Raw genomic sequence first — 16104 nt, 5'->3', positions numbered from 1 at the left:
GTTAAGCATTTGCCTGAGAGGCAAGAAAGCTCAAAAAAATTAATAAACGCTTGATTGATAATTCCATACTCAATTTCTGTAGAGAAATAACATACTAGGGCCATGCACCACTTATCTATATAAGTTTTCTCCTTTTCAAAAGTTATTAGTGAAGCATATAGAAGATGGAATTTTTGCAGCTTCTTAGCAGTATGGTGTAGTAGAAAAAGCCCTGCCTTAGGAAAGTGCCAGACCTGGGCTATAGTCCAGCTCTGACTAGGCAACTGTGTAACCCTGGGTAAGTCACTAAATGCCACCAGAAACCAGCTGCCTCATCTGCAAAAATGAGTGTTCAAATAGATGATCTTACGGTTTCTTCTACCTCTAATATTACAGGAATTATTTAATTAAAATGTGCGTTATTTTGAAAGAATAAAATTCTTAGAAAGGGTGGGGAACCTGCAGCCTGGAGGCCACATGTGGCCCTCTAGAACCTCAAGCGTGGTCCTTTGACTGAATCCAGAACAAATCCCCTTAATAAAAGGATTAACTCTATAAAATTTGGACTCAGTCAAAAGGCTGCACCCAAGGACCGAGAAGGCCACAGGATCCCCACCCTGATAGCTTTTTAAAAAATTACAACACAAATTTAAAGTTTTTTTTTTTAATTTATTCTGTGCCCACAAAGAAAGGAATGGCAGCTATACATTTTAAATTGCACTACAACCAATATTACTATAATTTAAATCTCTATACAACCAAAAAAAGTTAAACTCCAATTGATGGCACATTTCATTAATGCTGGAGGCTACTAATTTTCAGAACAAAAACTGAACAGTATCCTTCTTCCCAACAGGATTTAACACGTATTTGGCAAATTATTGTGTATTCAACAGTTTCATTATTTGTGACACAGCCCTATAGTGATAAAACACTAAATCCATAGTCACTATAGATTTAAAGCTGAAAGGAAAACTTGACGTCATTTAGTTCCAAACTCTCATTTTACAGATGAGAAAACTAAGGCCTAGAAATGTTAAGTCACAGAGCCAGTAAGGGATTAGAACCTGGATCTGAGCTCGAAATCTTTCATTTCAAACCCAATGCCATTTCCACTAAGCCATGCTCCAAACCCAATCAAACATAAAGCTATCATCTGAATTGTATAACTTAATTGCAGCTTCCCATTAGTCATTTATTAAATATGAATAATTTCCATGCCTAGGTTCACTAAGGTATAAAAAAACTATAATCTATATTTTTCCTGTTGACTAAAAATACTTATTAAATGAGCCCATTTCAATCCACTCTGAATGTATAACTTCTATTCAAATTTCCATTGTTTCAGAAAATTTGTTAAAAACCTAACAATTTATGGAATCTGACCCTTAAATCATTTAGTGAGATCAATCTTTCAAATATTGGGTTATCAAAAATCAAGCACACTGCTTTCATTATAACAAACCAAGAGGATTCAAATTAGATAAACTTATGGAAATATTTCAAGGTGACAAGTTGAAACAGATTTTTCCTTTAAACAAAAAGTATTAGATCACCTAGGATTAAGTTTTACAAATTAAAGAAAGGCTTGGAGGAGGAGGGAGGGGTTCCCCTTAACTGTGATTTAGTGACAAGTTCTTGTTTCCTGCAACCTAAACTTATTTTACTAGGAGTCGTGTTCAGTGATTTCAGTGAAATTAAACTCTATTTTGGTGTTTTTAAACCATTGCTTACTAGAACCATAGAAGAGCCATGTGTTTGATGCTCATACTTAAGTCCAAATAACTGCTGATTTAAAATATAATTATGTAAAATATTAGAAATTTGAAAAAATGCATTAACTACTGTTCTTCACCAGAATAATTAAGTACCAAATAGTGTCACATGTATTTCTGAAAATAAAATCAAATGTAAAATTCAAGTAGTTAAAAGCAGATACCACTGAAATCATAAACTTAAATCCCTTCTGTCAGATGCTTACCTGAATACTGCATACCATATTGTTGTGGAGGCTGAGCTTGTGGCTGCTGAGTACCATAGCTGGCCTGTTGTTGGTACTGTTGATACATCTGACCTACACATTAAAATAAAAGAGAAAAAACTTAAAGTCCAACATATATGCTAAAAATATTAATAGTTTATATACCTAATGATTTCATCTCCTTTGAATTTGACAACACTCGAGGGATAGTATTATGCCCATTTTACAAAAGAGGAAACTGAGTCTCAGAGAGGTTTACGCATATTGCCTAAAGTCTCAAAGCTAATAAAAGGCAGAGTCTGGATCCGAATTCAATCCAAATCCAATATTCTTTCCACCCTAGTTTGAGCCCCCGTCACCTGTCACCTGGACTACTGCACTAGCCTGCTACTTAGCCTCCTTGCCTCGAGTCTCTAGCCTCTCGCCAATCCACCTTCCACACAGGTGTTCAAGTGTTCTTCCTCAAGCACAGCTCTGACCACATCACTACTCAAACTCTACTTGCTCTTTACTGCCTCTACTACAGAATACACACCCCTCTTCTCAGCTTTTAAAGTTCTTCCTAAGCAGGCCCTAACCTACCTTTCTAGCCTCATCCTTCCCTCTCACTTCCCATCACTTCCCTCCATAAATTCCATATTCCGGCCAAACTGGACTTCACATGTGACACTCCATCTCTCATTTCAGAGAGAAGGGGATTATAGATGAGCGAAGCAGCATATACTGTCAGAGATCTAACAGTTGGCTTTGCTCAAATGTTTTGTTGTTGTTATAAGGAAGGGTTCAATGTTAGAAGAGTCAAGGGAAATGAATAGTGAAAAAACAAACAGGCAACAATAAAACTAAAACATTTAATTAACCAGAATAATATGTAAACAATCTTATTTCCTTTATGATTTTGATTCAGGCATTCAGCATGTGTCTTGGCTAAAGTCAGTCACTAAGCATCAGTGTTTAGCAACTCAGATTGGCACTTCTGCTTGAAATAATTTTTAAAAAATTATTTCAAGAGGTTTTAAAAATAGCAGCTTTTATTTATTATAGGAGATCTTACAACATCAATAAAGGTATTTTCTGAAGTAGCAATCTACCAGCTTTGGTAACAATGGATATGTTCCCTAAATGAAAATCTATTGTTCCAAAACACATAGAAATAGTTCTATGGCACTACTCAGTAACATGCTTTAACAAGATCACATTCAATTCATAAACGTATAATGCCAAAGTTCCTACATGCCATGCTAAAGACTTAAATCCTTACCAAACAGAAATCTCAAATCCTTGGGATGGAGTAATTATTATTAAGAGTCTGGTGTAATGAAGTATATTTATTTCAGGTTTTTTAAAAACTATCCTTCCAATTGAGAGAACGCCCACCAATTGGGGAATGGCTGAACAAGCTGTGGTATATGAATGAGATGGAATACTATTGTGCTGTAAGAAATGATGAACACGCTGACTTCAGAAAAACCTGGAAAGACTTGTATGGTCTGATGCTAAGTGAAGTGAGCAGAACCAAGAGAACGTTGTACACAAGAACAGCCATGTTGTAGGATGACTAATACTGATAGACTTAACCCTTCCCAGCAATACAAAGATCTAAGACATCTCCAAAGGCCTCTTGATGGAAAATGCTATCCACATCCAAAGAAAGAACTATGGAGTTTGAATGCAGTTCTAAGCATACTATTTGCAATTTTTTTCTTCTGTTGTGTTTTGTTTCCTCTTTCTGGTGGTTCCTCCTGTTGGTTCTAATTCTTACTTACAACATCACTAATGTGAAAATATGTTTAATAGGAATGTATATGTATAGCCTATATCAGATTGCACACTGTCTTGGGGAGGGAGTTGGGGAGGGAAGGGAGAAAAATTTAAAACTCAAAAGCTTATGGAAGTGATTGTTGATAATTCAAAATAAATTAATTAAAAAATAATAAAAAAAAATAATCCCCCCCCAAAAACTATCCTTCCAACTGTTCAAGAGAATGCAAAATTCTTGAAACAGGAATTTTGTTAAATGATATTTACAAGGCTTTTATAGATGTGAAGTGCTTTAAATGTGATTTTCACATACCACATTTTTATTTTGGCTACATAAAGCTCTATCTGTACTTCCTCTTTGAATTGATATCTGCATCTACTAATTTATGCTATTCTAGTAATTCATGCTACTGCTCTGGCAGTTATAATTGGGTAAGAGAACGAATAGAGAAAAGCCCTAAAATCTAGGGCATGTTAATAATTCCTCTCCTATCCATCACCAAACGTGTCAATTCTCAAAGTTTTACCCAGACCTTACTCTATTATTCAATGGAACAATAAAAGAATTGCCCAGGAAGATATGACTGTTTCAAAAACTACACAATGATTCTGTGCCATAAAAAAAAGAAAATCAAATGAATGGCTTCCTACTACCTTGCCCCTCTTTACACAATGAAAATATAATATACACTACAACCTGGCCTTTTTAAAACATATAGCTAGAGCACCACCTGGTGTTTTCCTGTAGAACCTTAAAAATAAAACAAAAAAACAAAAAACTAACATAAATAAGAATAAAATAAAGCTTTTAAATCTATTCATATTAGTTAGCGGGTGGTGCTCTGAATATGCTATAAACATAATTCTCATAATTTTCCACTTTAAAACTATGTTTAATTTCACAAGTTGACTCTTATTCTTTACCTTCAACCTGACCTGCTTGTGTCTGAGCTCCTGTATATGGTGGCTGTTGTGGCTGAACACCTGGTGGATGAGCTGCAGAGGAGGAGGAAGCAATGCTATCTGGCGTTCCAGAACGTTCTTCCGCAGGAGCACTGGGTGGTCCTGAAGAATGATGATAAGTATAATCAGAACCTAGCATAGAACTCTGTACATAGCAGGTGCTTAATAAATATTTCCTTCAAAGCAAGTTCGACACAGAAAAAAAAAAAGAAAATTAAAGGAACTATATTTCAAGCCTAAGCTTCAAGTAAAATCTTTTTTTTTTAAGATGCCACATTTGTATCCTTAAAATTTAAAAATGTCAGAAAAATACTTTCAGTATACTGAATGGATCTTCAATGAAGGATTTATAGAAGGACATTACAGACAATAATTGCACAAGATTAGAAGGATTTGAAGGGTTGTACTTTGCATCAGTGGATGGAATATTCACACTAATAATATCACAGGGCTGCCTATGAACCAAGTATTTCCTTCCTTTAACTCTAATTTTTTCTTTACCTGCTGTTTTCCAAGCAGTTCCAGACTACAGATGAAGAGTCCCCCATTACCACCTAGCAAGAAGTTGAGTCCTATATTCCTAAATCCCCCCTAAAAGAAGCAGCAGCTATCTCAATGTCATTATCAGTACTATTCCAATATTCATCTATTACAGAACGAGCACTCATCCTGACCAAAGTAAATTTAGACTATGACAAAATCAAATTGGACCCTAATTCCAAGAGGCTATTGAAAAGCAGCAGCATATGTCCACAGATATCTAGAGGACCCATCTCTATTTGAATGTTCCAAAGTTGGGTACTTAATATATTGATAAAAACTAATCATCCTTCCTTTTTCCCTTCCCTATATCCCCCAAAACTCTGTCCTTAACACTATCAAAGATGACACTAGGTAGGCTTCCTTAAATAAATTCACATCTGGCCACAATGATTTGGATGTTCCTTTCAACAATACAGACAGTCAGCCACCCACATCTGCCCATCCTGTGCCACTCTCGCACACATCCTCCTAGAAGCTCATCACACCTTGCTGGAGACTTTCCTCAGTTTCTTCTGACATTACAAAGGTCCCAGTGGAACACTAACTGTTCATTTGTCATCCCTCACCACAGAATCAACCCGCTTGCTATCTTTTCCTATGCTATCTTTTCCTAATAACATATTTTACTCTGGTTCTCCTTCAAACTGCCTCCCTGGTTACATGCTACAGCCATGTGCCTCTGCATTGGTCCTTATGGAATATCACTTTTAAATCTTTGGAGACTGTTGTGTTATATGTTTAACAGCCACATAGCAACACTGTAAAATGTTACAAAAAAGACATCTTTATTTCCATGGGAAACTTGGCATCATTAGAAGAACTCTGAAATTTCCTAAAGACAATACTACCTATTCTCCTTCTTTTAACTCTGGCTTAACTCTTTGTCCACTCATACTATCTGTCCCAGGTACCCATACTAAAGAACATGCTCTATAGGTTGTCCATCCAAATGCAGGGTTATAATCAAAGTTACATATATTCTTCATCCACTTGGCCTTTCCCGTGTGGATGGTCAGGCCCAACTCTTGAGTGTTTACTGATCTCTTCCAGGAAGCTATTCAATCAGCATAATACTACCCACAAACAGGAGCATCTGGAGGACCTCATCATCCACAGGGAATTTTTCAACTTGGATTCTGTTGGATTCTCAACCACAAATACCTTTGATGAGGCTTGCCTGATGTTTATGATCAGAGGGTCATTGAATAGGGTTATTTCAGTTGTCATATCTTCCAAAGAATCTTGAGTAATTGCGATGCATCAATGAAAAGTACCTTGTTGGGAAAGACACCTAAAGGTGGAATTTTGCTCTACTAAATCAAATGCTTTTTCATTATCAACAAACAACAAGCACTGTGGGTTGTCATATTCTCTACCTTTTAACATATTGTAAAATGGTAAAGATGTAGTCCACTGTTGAATAGTACTTGGGAAAAAAACCTGCTTTTTTCCTACTAAAATCTTCATAGAGAATATCCTCAATTCATGCATGGATTAAATCTCAAAGATTTTATATAGATGGGAAAGCAGGCATAGAGTTGGTAGCTGCTGATATTTTCAGTAGCTTTTTTCAGTACCAAAAAGATTCAAGATTTTTTTTCATGCCTTTGATATCTTCTTCTCCTTCTGATACTTTGTAAATTGACCCCTCATTGTGCCCTCATAATTGTGTTGCCTCCAGCATGGTTCTCCTCTACACACATTTGAATTAATCCAGGTGCTTTTCTGCAGGGCGATTTTTACCTCCCCTGTAAGCACATCCAGGACTGTGATGCTGGAGTCCAAGGGAGGTGGTTCCATTGACCTTGATGGTAAAAAAGTTTGTTTTAATAAGCCTCAGAGATCTTTTCTGAGGTAGGCATGCAACTTTGAAATCAACTTGTCTTCTTTTTCCTTCCCCAATAGTTAATATTTTCTCTCTTTGTACTACCTCTCAGGTTCATCTTTTCTTTTCCATGTTGATAGTGAACACCCCAGTTCAGGTCTCATCACAACATACCTATATTATTAATACAAAAATTTTGTAAATGTTTTTCCCCATGCAGTTTCTCCTTACTGCAATCCAACATATACAAAGTTACTAAAGTAACTTTCACAAATTAAGTGTGTCTACCATACTCCTATTTAAGAACTGACAATGACTCTCTGTTGGCTGTAGTATGAATCTAAATTCTTACAGTCGGGGCAGATAGGTGGTGCAGTGGATACAGCACTGGCCCTGGATTCAGGAGGACCTGTGTTCAAATCCGGTCTCAGACCAAACACTTGACACTTACTAGCTGTGTGACCCTGGGCAAGTCACTTAACCCCATTGCCTAACCAAAAAAGTAAATTCTTACAGTCCTTACATTCATGAAAAACCACCCCTTCCACCTGGCATCTCTGTAGCACATAAATATGCAGTCTACATTTTGTTCATTTATGCTTCAGTTGCTCTGTGAATGTTTCACATGAAATTCTATCTTCTATGATCAAAATGAGGAACCACTTTTCCAGATTTAGCTAAGAAAATATATGTAATTTGTAAAACTGTTAGCTCTCCTACTTCAAAAAATTTATAAACAGCAACTGTTCTTTTAATTGTTTATTTTACTAATTATTAATTATTGTTTCTATATGAGAAATATATGAAATGGGGTTATTTTAAGAGAGAATTATATAAAGCTATTCAGAAAAGGAAAAAAAGAGATTAAGAATGCTTTTCAACCTAGAAATTTGATTTAAATATAGAGGAGCCCCCAAATTCAGAATACAACAAATAAAAATGTTCTCTTGCTATAATTCTAAAATAAGCTCTTAAAATAGTTCAGATTTTAATCAATAAATATTTATTAAGCACCTACCATGGGACAGGTACTACAGTTAGCACAGGTAGTGAGGAAACAAAGACAACCATGAAACAATCCCTGAATTCAAGAAACTTATATTCTATCAGCAAAAACAACACGTATATACAAGAAGATACAAAATATGTATGAAATAAATAAAAGGTATTGGGGGGGGCAGAGAAATGGAAGCACTAGCAGCTGAGGGTTATCAGTAACATCCTCATGTAGGAAGTCGCATGTAAGTAGGGAGTCTAAGAGACAGGTGAGTAGGGGAGAGCATTCCAGGCAAGGGAGATAATCTGTACAAAAGCAAAGTGAGAGGAGACGAAATATTGGCCAGGAAGGGGCAAAGTGAGGTAGCCCTTCACACCTTCAGCATGGCTGAAACACACACTGTATGGAAGGGAGTAATGTATAGTAAGTCTGAAAAGGTAGACTGGAGGAAAACTGAAAAGGCTTTAAATAACAAGCAGGGGAGTTTGCAGTTAATCTCAGAGGCAACAGGCAATTAGAGTTTATCAAGTAATGGAGCAACATAGTAAGAGCTAGACTTTGAGAAAAACACTTTAGCAGCTATGTGGAAGATATGTCGGGAAGGGGAGAGATCTAAGGCAGGAAGACTAATAGGCAACTGCAATAGTCTAGGAGACAGGAGATGAGCCCTGAATAACTACATGAGTAGAGAAAGAGACATATGGGACAGATGCTATAGAGGTAGGAACAATAAGATTCGGCAACTAATTGGATATGTCTGCTTAGACAGAATGAGAAGTCAAATATGACACTGATTCTGACACGAGATTCTGAACTTGGATGACCGGAATATATGGTGGTACCCTCAAAAAAACCAGACAAGTTGAGAAGGATTTGAGAGAAAAGATGTATTCTTTTCTGGACATGTTAAGTTTAAGATGCCTATGGGGACACCCAGTGTGACAGGCAGCTGATGATGTGGGACAGAAAGTCAGACATGTAGGGTCGGATAGACAGCTCTGGGAATCACATGCACAGAGATGACAATTAAACTCATGTGAGTGTTTGTATTCACTAGGAGGCATAAAGAGAATAAAGGGAAAAGAGAAAAACAGACCTCGCAACAGAGTGTTAAGGGTACTGGGATCATGATTTAAAAAAAAGACTGATAAAGAATAGTAACACAGATTGGAGGAAATCCAAAAGAGAACAATGTCATAAAACCCAGAGTGGAGAGAGTACCTCAGAGGAAAAGGCAGTCAACAGAGTAAACTGTTACAGAAAGGTTAAAGAAGGACACTGAGAAGAGGAACCTGAATTTGTCAATTAAGACACCAATGTTTGTAAAGAACAGTTTCAGTTCAGTGATGAGCTCAGAAGCCAAAATGCAAAGGGAAGGAGGGAGAAGCAGCAAAAATAGAGGAAGCACAGGTATCAAACATAGTGAGCTTTTAAATTTTGCCTTTAATAAAACATGCATTCTTACCTGAAACCTGATCATCTGCCAGACCAAATGCTGACATGACATTTTTGTTGATTTCATCTTGATTTTTTAATGGATCAAAAGCAGACATACTTGCTGCCATCACTTGGGTAGATTGTTTGCCTGAAGAATCAGAAGCAGTGGGTTTTTCTTCCCTACTATCCACAGTATCTAGAGGTGGAATAAGGAAGGAAAAATTAATTTTCATTTTAAATAAAAATAATAATACAGGTATAACATTACCAACACACTCTCTTTAATAAAGTCCTTGGAAAGGGAAATATAGTATACTTTTTTTTCCTTCTTTTTGGTAAGGCAATTGGGGTTAAGTGACTTGCCCAGGGTCACACAGCTAGTAAGTGTCAAGTGTCTGGGGCCACATTTGAACTCAGGTCCTCCTGACTCCAAGGCTGGAGCTCTATCCACTGTAGCACCTAGCTTCCCCTATATGTTTTTTTTTTAATTACGAAATTTTAAAGGTGGCAAGGACTATAAATGGACCACCTCATTTTATAGAGGAGGATACCACGTCCCACAGAAGTGAAATGATTTGTCTAAAGTCACAGACCAGAATCGAATGACTCTAGTGTTCTTCCCACTTCATCATGCTGCCGTTAGAAGTTTCATAAAATTATTGAAAGCTAACCTTGAAGAGTTCAATTTAAGTTTAAATCACATAAGAGTCTCATACCACACCAGATAATTGTAGCATATCAAAGATATATATATTTAACAAGGTTATTCTTCTATGCAAAATAAAAAAAAAATCAACAAATAAACATCTTGAGTTTATACACCACTTTTTTTTAAAGAAGGTCAGGGTCCTCAGTGGGCATTTATTCTAACAACTCATGAAAAGAGATACAGGACAAATATTATTTACATTTTATATATGGGAAACTGATGTTTCCCATACATACATACACACACACACTACAACAGCTGGCAATCATTGATAACAACCTTTTAGTATCCTATAGTAGGATAAAAACAGGTTTATTAGCAACAAGAGTTTTATAAAAGGAGAACAGAGATCAGGACTTTTCTATATTTTATTATATAGTAACTAAAATACTGTAAACACTATTAAAGATTATTCACTGGTCTTTCATTACAATATCACCTTCTATTCTATATGGCATAAAATTCAGTATGAAGTAGTCTACCTTAAATTCTATTCAATATGGTTTATTACTGGTAGGAAAACAAGGGTCTCACAATAACACTATTCTACCTATTATGATCCCATTACACAGGCTGCTAAAAATGCAATTCTGTGAGGCCCCAGGATATTCTGATAAAGAACTGCAGACAGAAGTTATGGTAACTGACTAATTACTACAGTCTTACAGAGTAAATACAAAGTACTAAGAGTATCTATTATGTGTTGTGCAAGATAACTTATCAGGGAGGGAAATGTTCATAAAACAGTTTTCCTTTACCTTCATGGAGGCAGGTGCCTGATACATAAGCTGAGAAACTATAGGCAAATTACTTCATTTTTTAGTGATCTAGGCAACTCTCTAAAATTACACGTGTGTATGTATGCGTGAATATATATATGCACACACACACATATATACATACATATATGTGTGCATATATGTATGTGTATGTATATGTCTATATATGCATGTATGTATGCATAAGAAGTGAGTATAGAGGAAGGACTTTCCATACCAGGAATTCCCTACAGATAAAATCATAGGTCTGCATTTTTAAAAAGGCAGTTGAAGAGGCTGTGTCTTCTTGGTATAAGAAATGGATCATCACAGGTCAGAGAAAGATAGGTTCACAACCTACCATTTTCAGGGAGACTGGTAGAAGGTCCAGGTTCAACAGGTGGTTCTAAACAATCCAACAGACGATTCACTTTGTTTCGAAGTTCTATCATTTCTCTACGGAGATATTTCACCTGACTTGATTCAAGAGGCCTTGGCTGCCCATTAACTGGATGAGAAAAATTAATTATTAAAATTAATAAAGAGCATTTTACCCAAGCCCAATAAATATCAGCATCATAATTTAAACTCTAATCAAGTATTTTAAAATAAATGATTCATTTTAAAACATGAAACCACAATTACACATAGTATCTGTCACAGGGCCTATGGAGACTGGACTTGTGAGGCAAATGGGGTTAAGTGACTTGCCCAAGGTCACACAGCTAGTACGTGTCAAGTGTTTGGTCTGAGGCCGCATCTGAACTCAGGTCCTCCTGACTTCAGGGCCGGTGCTCTATCCACTGCGCCACCTAGCTGCCCCTGGACTTGTAATTTCACTGTTATAGGGAATTCCTAAATGAAGAAACTCTTACTAATGCAAGTCAGCAACTTTTCAAAATGAAACTGACACATAATCCCAATGACAGTATATGAAGTATGGTCATAGCTCTTGTTCTAGAGCAGAAGAGTCAAACTCAAAAGAAATAGAGGCCACTAAGTCATAATGAGGATCCTTGAGGGCCACATATTGACTTAGAAAACCACATATTAATATTATCTATGTTCTACTGTATTCTTATATATGTTGTTATATGTTTCCCAATCACATTTTAATCTGGTCCCAGCCACACTGGGAAGTGTTGTAGGATGCATGTGGCCCAGGGCCTACATTTAACACTCCTAGTCTAAAGCAATGAGTCTATAAACCTTAAAGCTCCCTATATAAAACCTACAACTATTAATGCACCATTAACAAATCACAAGTTTAAAATTTTTTGAGGTCATGGAATAAAACCAACGCAACACAGAAACAATACAAAAAGAGTAGAATTGATTTAAACATGTCTTTCTATAATTTACAGAATGAAAAGGCTTTCTTAAATCTAATATATATATGGATATATAAAATCATTAAGACTGAATTTGATCAAACTTCTACTTATACTTTTCTAGATTAAATATCTCATTTCTTAACTATTCATTTATCGATTTGAAACATTTAAATTTCTCTTGTAAAAGAGTTATATATACTTTCAAAGTATATGTTAGGGAAGACCTGGTTTCTCTCCCATCAACAGATCAACTGTGACTTTTTTTACTTTTTTTAACACAAATACCAGAATTTATATAATCCATCAACAAGGTGAGTCAGAAAGGGGCAAAACAAACAAGTCTATGTGTGTGTGAGTGTGAGAATGTGTATGTGTGTGTGTATAGGTATAGAGATACATAGACAGACAGGTAGGTAGATAGATAGCAACTACCATGTGCCAGGTGCTGTACTAAGCACTTTATAAATATTATCTCATTTGATCCTCACAGCAACCCTAAAAGATCGATGCTATTATTATGCCCATGTTATAGCTGAGGATCAGCAACATTTAGTAGGCACCTACTCTGAACCAGGGGGTAGACCAGGCACTGGACATATAAAGTAAAAAATCAAATAGTCGAGGCAGCTAGGTGGCACAGTAGATAGAGCTCCAGCCTTGGAGTCAGGAGGACCTGAGTTCAAATCCAGCCTCAGACAGTTGGCACTTACTAGCTGTGTGACCCTGGGCAAGTCACTTTTAACCCTAACTGCTTCACCAAAAAGCCAAAAAAAAAAAAAATCAAATAGTTTATGCTCAAGAAATATACTCTTGTCATGGGAACCAACATGTATGTACATGTATATAACATACACAAGCTAACATGGAGGGAAGGTTATTAGCAACGGGTTGAAGATATCAGAAAAGGTTTCACACAGAATGTAGTGCCTGAGCTGAGGAAACAAGTATTTCTAACAGGAAAGCCTGAGAGTCAATCCAAAGGCACTGAGACGACCAACGGAATGCTATGTGTGAGGAACAGCAAGAGGCCAGTTGGCTTGGACTGGAGAGAAGGGATAATGTATAATAAGGACAGAAAGGCAGGCTGGGACCAGGTTGTGAAGGGCTTTAAAGATCAATCAGAAGTTTAAATTTGATACTCAAGAGGACCATTAAAGTATAATCTTGGAAGGAGGTGGGGGGAAGGGGGGAGTGAAGGGTAAGCAAAAGGGATAGGAAATAAGGCTCAAATCTGCGCTGTAGGAAAACCTCTTAAACGATCGTGTAAAGAATGAATTACAGAAGGTAAAAGACTTGAGGAAGAGAGACTAATACTCCCTGATTCAGAGTAGGTACTTAATAAATTCTGGTTGTGAAGGCAATTCCAAAAGAAATTAAAAACTATTTTGAGCCTCAAGTTCATTGGAATAGCTTCCCAAGGTGACTACTTTGAAAGGGACAACATTCAGCAGGATATATTGAAGCCCTCTTTGTATCTTCCCTGGACTGTTAACTTCTTTTGGAATTGGCTTCAGAACCAGAATACAAGCCAAACAAGAAAAATAAAGCACATTTCATTTTCTTTTCCTCTCCACAACTTAACACAGTGCCTGGCCTACAACAGGCACATAATAAATGCTGTTGACTTGACTTCCCCCAAAATGGTTCTGATCATGCTGATCATTCATCTTGATCATCAGATAAAAATCTGCAGATAATGCAACAAATTCTAGAGACAATTTCACAAAAGGAGTTCCAAAATTTTTTTGAACACTACTGTAATTATTTATAACAAAATGTATGGTTTCCTAAGGGGACTACTGGAAAGGAGACAACATTTGGATAAGTTTTGCTGTGATGTTTAAAAGATGTCAGGTTTCTTTATAGCACATCCAGATTTATAGATACAACTCAACAAGCCATTTAAATTAATAACTGGTTGTTTATGTACCTTCAAATGTCAAAGAAGCACATAAAACAAAGAAAATTTAAAATTAGCTTTCATTCCCATGTGCCCTTCTGCTTACACAGAAAAGTAGAGAAGCAGGAAAAGCAGGTGGAGGTTGCTAAGAATCACAGTCCTTAGACTATCTAAATGTTGGTACTCAAAATGTGAAATCTAAGGGAAGGCAGCACAGTGCAGTGGGGGAAAGTGCTGGATTTAAAATGAGAGAATCTAGATTTGAATTGTAGTTCAGTCATTTTCTACCAGCGTAACTCTGTGCATGTCACTTATCCTTTCTAGTCCTCAGTTTCCTTAACTATAAAATAAAGGGGCTAGATAAGATGACCTCTGTGGTCTTTTCCACTCCTAATAATATGATTGTATGATTCTTTTTAACAATGAATTGACATTATTTGAGAATAGAATCACATTAATATTAACATTGTTGCCAAGTCTGAAGTCAGAAAGAACCGAGTTCAAATCTGGCCTCTAGCACTTACTAGCTATGAGACCCTGGGTAAGTCACTTAACCCTGTTTGCCTCAGTTGCCTCATCTGTAAAATGAGCCAGAGAAGGAAATGACCAACCATTCCAGTATTTTTACCAAGAAAACCCCAACTGGGGTCACGAGTTGGCACAACAATAACAAATGAAACAAATTTCTGCTAAATGGATGATGATTCTTAGATTAAAATCCAACGAATGAAAAAAACTGATGCAATTACAATATATACAAAGTAAAGTTATTAAAACAGAAACAGGGGGATGGGAGTTGTTCTGCATGAAGTTACAGCCAACCTATAACCTCCAGGTGGCACTGTAGATAGAGCGGTAGGCCTCAAATCAGGAAGGCCTAAGTTCAAATCCAGCCTCAGACATGTCCTAGCTGTGTGACCCTGAGCAAGTCAATTAACCTGTCTGCCTCACTTTCCACAACTGTAAAATGGGGATAATAAAAGACCTTCCTCTCAGGGTTGTTGTAAAGTGCTTAGCACAGAGCCTGGCACAAAGTAGGCACTATAAAAATGCTGGCTATTGTTATTACTTTATCCTGAATCTACTTTTGACCCATCAGTCTCATTTACTTGAGAAAAATTCATTAATTACTTGTATGTAACAGCTGGTGCTACTCTTTGACACACCTTGGTAAAGCTGGTTTCTCTCTTCTGCTGCCTTATTTTAACATCTAGCCTCCTCTTCTGGAAGCCACATGACCCTGAGGTCTAGACTACCATAAATGCTCACTCCCCTGAACATACGGTTCTTCCCACTCCAGAAACAGCTTCTCTTCCTGATCAAATCTATTCCCAAACTGGTCTCTCCCACCAAATTCCTGTTTCCCCCCCCCCCCCCCGGATTCTCTAACTCTTACAGTGGAGAGAAAAAAAAACATTTGAGATTCTAGAACAGGAAGACTAATTGCAAAAGCTGTGAAATGGACTGACCATTTTGAAAAGCAGTACAGAATTACAATAAGAGCTATAAAATCATTCATATCCTTTGACCTAGTAATGCTACTATTAGGTTCCCACCCTAAGGATGTCACTGACAGGAAAGTAATTACCTACCTGCTCAAAAATATTAACAGCAACATTCTCTGTAACTGCAAAAAGCTCTAAAAAAAACTGAGCAAGGAATGGTAATAACAGCTAAATAAGCTATAGTATATGAATACAACGGGATATCCCTGAACTATAAAGAATGGCAAATAAGAATTCAAAGAAATGTGGGAAGTCAAAGTACGAGGCAAAGTGAAAAAAAGAATATATTGGCTAAATACAGCTATGTAAATGAAAACAAACTATATAGGGAAATAAAACTGAGGTTAAATGCAACAGGTGATGTTGGCACTACCTTGTTAAAGTTAATGTGCAAAAAGTTTATTTTCTTTTA

At 36.6% G+C, this 16104-nt stretch overlaps 1 protein-coding gene across 3 annotated transcripts in view; it reads right to left on the bottom strand.

The window, feature by feature from the left end:
- Positions 1-16104, bottom strand: part of TFG (TRK-fused gene) — a 38298-nt gene that overhangs the window by 3028 nt on the left and 19166 nt on the right. For 2 of the 3 annotated variants that reach the window (XM_027866383.1, XM_027866391.1), the window contains 4 exons: positions 11315-11461; positions 9515-9682; positions 4646-4786; positions 1961-2053 (listed from right to left, as the gene is read on the bottom strand). In XM_027866383.1, coding sequence (XP_027722184.1) covers positions 1961-2053; positions 4646-4786; positions 9515-9682; positions 11315-11461 — 549 coding nt within the window. The remainder of the gene's footprint in view (positions 1-1960; positions 2054-4645; positions 4787-9514; positions 9683-11314; positions 11462-16104) is intronic. The other variant, XM_027866398.1, reaches the window with a different exon arrangement.

The sequence above is a fragment of the Vombatus ursinus genome, unplaced genomic scaffold (assembly GCF_900497805.2).
Source record: "Vombatus ursinus unplaced genomic scaffold, bare-nosed wombat genome assembly UNPS02001419.1, whole genome shotgun sequence".
NCBI lineage: Eukaryota > Metazoa > Chordata > Mammalia > Diprotodontia > Vombatidae > Vombatus > Vombatus ursinus.
This window is presented reverse-complemented; position numbering and strand designations above follow the sequence as displayed.